This window comes from Chiloscyllium plagiosum, chromosome 12 (genome assembly GCF_004010195.1).
Source record: "Chiloscyllium plagiosum isolate BGI_BamShark_2017 chromosome 12, ASM401019v2, whole genome shotgun sequence".
Classification (NCBI taxonomy): domain Eukaryota; kingdom Metazoa; phylum Chordata; class Chondrichthyes; order Orectolobiformes; family Hemiscylliidae; genus Chiloscyllium; species Chiloscyllium plagiosum.
This window is the reverse complement of record NC_057721.1, coordinates 3691068-3694384: the sequence shown is the minus strand read 5'-3', so window position 1 is coordinate 3694384 and position 3317 is coordinate 3691068. Positions and strand designations below refer to the sequence as shown.

The 3317-nt window shown below is 42.0% G+C and overlaps 1 protein-coding gene across 5 annotated transcripts in view; it reads right to left on the bottom strand.

Moving 5' to 3' along the window:
• Positions 1 to 92: 92 nt before the first annotated feature.
• Positions 93 to 3317, bottom strand: part of LOC122554911 (ankyrin repeat and SOCS box protein 9-like) — a 47727-nt gene continuing 44502 nt past the window's right edge. For all 5 annotated transcript variants that reach the window (XM_043700303.1, XM_043700304.1, XM_043700305.1 and 2 more), the window contains exon 8: positions 93 to 2322. In XM_043700303.1, coding sequence (XP_043556238.1) covers positions 2198 to 2322 — 125 coding nt within the window. In that variant the 3' untranslated portion in view covers positions 93 to 2197. The remainder of the gene's footprint in view (positions 2323 to 3317) is intronic.

Genomic DNA, 3317 nt, shown 5'->3' with positions numbered 1-3317 from the left:
ACCTATCGCATTTCCAACGCCCCTCCCCCAAGTCCCTCCTCCCTACCTTTTATCTTAGCCTGCTTGGCACATCCTCCTCATTCCTGAAGAAGGGCTTATGCCCAAAATGTCGATTCTCCTGCTCCTTTGATAATGATAGAACTTAACAGTGTAGCAATTTGTGAGCAGAATAGTAGCAGACATTAGGAGGACATAAATTGAGTTGAGAAGACACACAGCAATTGTGACAAGTGTGAACGAAGACAGTTTGGGAGACAAGCAGGTGCAGTTACTAACAGGGACTGCAAAAGCAGAAGTAGATGGGTGGGAATGCTCTCAAATCTTAGCAGGCAAGTTGACAACACTTAAGAAAGCAGCATACAACATGCAGGATACTTGGTCTATCATCCTCTGGAAGAGAGGTAAAGCACTTTGAGATGTTGCAGGGGGCATTACAGAATTGTGACAGAGGTGAGGGACATTATGTACAGAGCCTGGAGAATCTGGAATTGCTTTTCCTGAGAGCAGAGAAGAGCATGGGACCCCAAGGGAGTGAGCCATTTGATGGGTAAATAGGCAAAAGAATGTTGATAGAGGAGAAATGCTTTTGCACAGCTTTTTGCGTGCCTGAAAAGGATGGTGTAAGCAGATTCCTTGGAAGCTTTCAAAAGATAATATGTTGAAAGATAAGTTGCTTGTAGGGACATGGAAAAGTGGTGAGGTAGGGGTTTCAATTTGACATTACACTTTGAAGGATCAGGCTGAGGCTGAATGTCCCCTTCTGTACATTATTTAAATATTTTCTTACAGAGAGCACTTCAGCCTCCATCTCCAAAGTCAATTTTACATCTAATCCTCTCAAACCCAATAAGAACCAAGAAATACCACTTAATTCTGTTTTTACATTAAGCTCAGAGCTGCTTTCTGTCCTGTGGATTAATAGAATCCTGAAGACTGTCTTCATTCACTTGCGTACCCCTCATGCCAAGGCTATTGAGAAAGAAACGCATCTGTTGGGGATTTGAAGACAATAGTAGTCCAGAAGGGCAAGAAAGGAATTATCATCAATACAGTGAGTGATGATGAAAATCTCTCTCAATATTTTTGTGGCAAGGCTTGAAGTATGCCAAGCAGGGTTTCAGAAGAATGAAAACCAAAGCAAAATACTGAGGGTGACAGCTTGCTACCCTGAAATGTTAACTTCCTTACTTCACAGAGCTTGCCTAACTTACTTAGCGTTTACACTGTTTTGTCTTTCTTCCTATCTAGATTTAAGATACTTTAACTCCAGAAGTGAATACCTCCAAAATTATGCTTAGCTGTGGCTGTGGGAAAAGTCATACAACATTCGTGCAATAAGTCCCAGACAGAAGTCCAGACGAGAGATTGGTTTACAGTTAAAGGCCTAGAAATTGGAGCAGGCAAACTGCAGATTCTCAAATGGACAATCATGCTGCTGGCCATTGTAATCCTGAGCATTGAACTACTGTCACACAAACACTGGCCCTCAGATCAGTACCTAGAATTAGGGGAGGGGAAACAGACCATTAAAAGGATAATTGAATAAGTATGTGACAGCTGGGAACAGAGGGCAGAGGACAGGCATGGCTGATCATTACTGGAATTGGGGAGATGGTAAAGGATTAGAATCGATGAGTCAGGTAGAGAGGAACACTGACCAGCAGTGACTACGTTTCTCTGAATTTAAATATAGACTGTCCAACTTGACCTCCAAAAGGTACTTGGATTTTTATCAAATAGCTTAATAACTGTACGTTTTGCCTGAATCTTGTATGGGAAAGTACAACTTGATTCACAAGAAGCGTGCATTTCCTATTCATCAAAATAATGCTTAGGAAGCCACTCAGTGTTATAAAACAGGTCACATTTCAAGCAAAATAAGAACGTTTGTAAACCATTTTGTTTTTGCAATATATCAGTTTCCTCCCTCCCCATAAAACTTTGAGGTACTCTGGTAACAGTAACAAATAATTCTGCAAATTAAGGCAGTGATTGTACTGCTAAAATAAGAGCAGTACACACAGAATAACAGGATTGAAATCTGGTACTGTACGTACCTCTGAACCTAATAGTCTCAGGCTGCAGTTATGGAAAGAGAGTTTGGTAAGTATTATTTCAAATTAAACAGGTGCATCTCCTAACACTGGATGCAGGATGAGTTTCTGACATGTGGTCCAATTATGCAAATCTCATACTATTATCTGTAGCACAGAAAGTCCTTTAGCTGCTGAGGGATAGGTAGCTTGGAAACGGAAATAGGCCGAGAATAACCCAAACACTTTCCGATGTACAGTCGGCATAGCTGTTTCAAGGACAGTGGACCTAAAAAACACGAGAAGGCAATTGAGTTGGTTTGAACATACAGTTAACATTGACAACAACAGCGATGGAAACAAAACATCAGCTTAAACATTTTGTAAAGAAAAAGGATCTAAGAATATCCGTAACCTGGTTATATCATCTGAAAGGCCGTGATTCCAAATTGTAGCTCAGTTACAAGTGACAGAATGGAGGGGCCACCAAGTTTTATAAAGATTTTTCTTCTCAGCAACTGAAAGGTGATTGGCTGCTGTTTATGTACACAGAACTTAGAATAGGAATAAGCCATGTGCTTCCTCGGGTAAAGTGAGGACTGCAGCTACTGGAGATTAGAGTCAAGAGTGTGGTGCTGGAAAAACACAGCTGGTCAGGCAGCATCCGAGGAGCAGGAGAATCAACGTTTCGAACATAAGCCGTTCTCCTCAGCCTTCTCCCCTCTTCGGTGAAATCATGGCTGTTCTGATCGTCGTTTCAACTACCAGTAACCGGTCTACCCTTACATAATTCTTGTGTAAAAAGATACTCAATGTTGAGTTAAACAAACGATCCAGCCTTCCCTACCCATAAGAAATTCCTCACTGTTTTCTTTTGCTTTACACACCCCATGTTCTGAAGCTGTACCTCAATTCTAGAATCCTTCATAAGGATAACCAAAGTACAGACTACAGATTCAAAAACACCAGCAACGGTTCTCCTTCAAGATCCTCCGCTCCACGCACACAGCAATGCGCCGGCACCTAACCTCTCTACAGTCAGCCCTGCCTCAGCTGAGGGCCACACTCTCTCAGAATTGCAAAGGACCCACTCTGTACTACATCCTCAGGAGAATTCATACTCTCAACAAACAGTATTTCAACTCCATCTCAAACATCAAAAACTGTAACCACAACAAACTTTTATCCACCCACCTCCATAACCAGCGCTCCTCAAACATTCCAGAAGATTCCCCTGGCCTCGGAAACAACTCAGATGCCATTAGCCATGTGGCTGATGCAGCT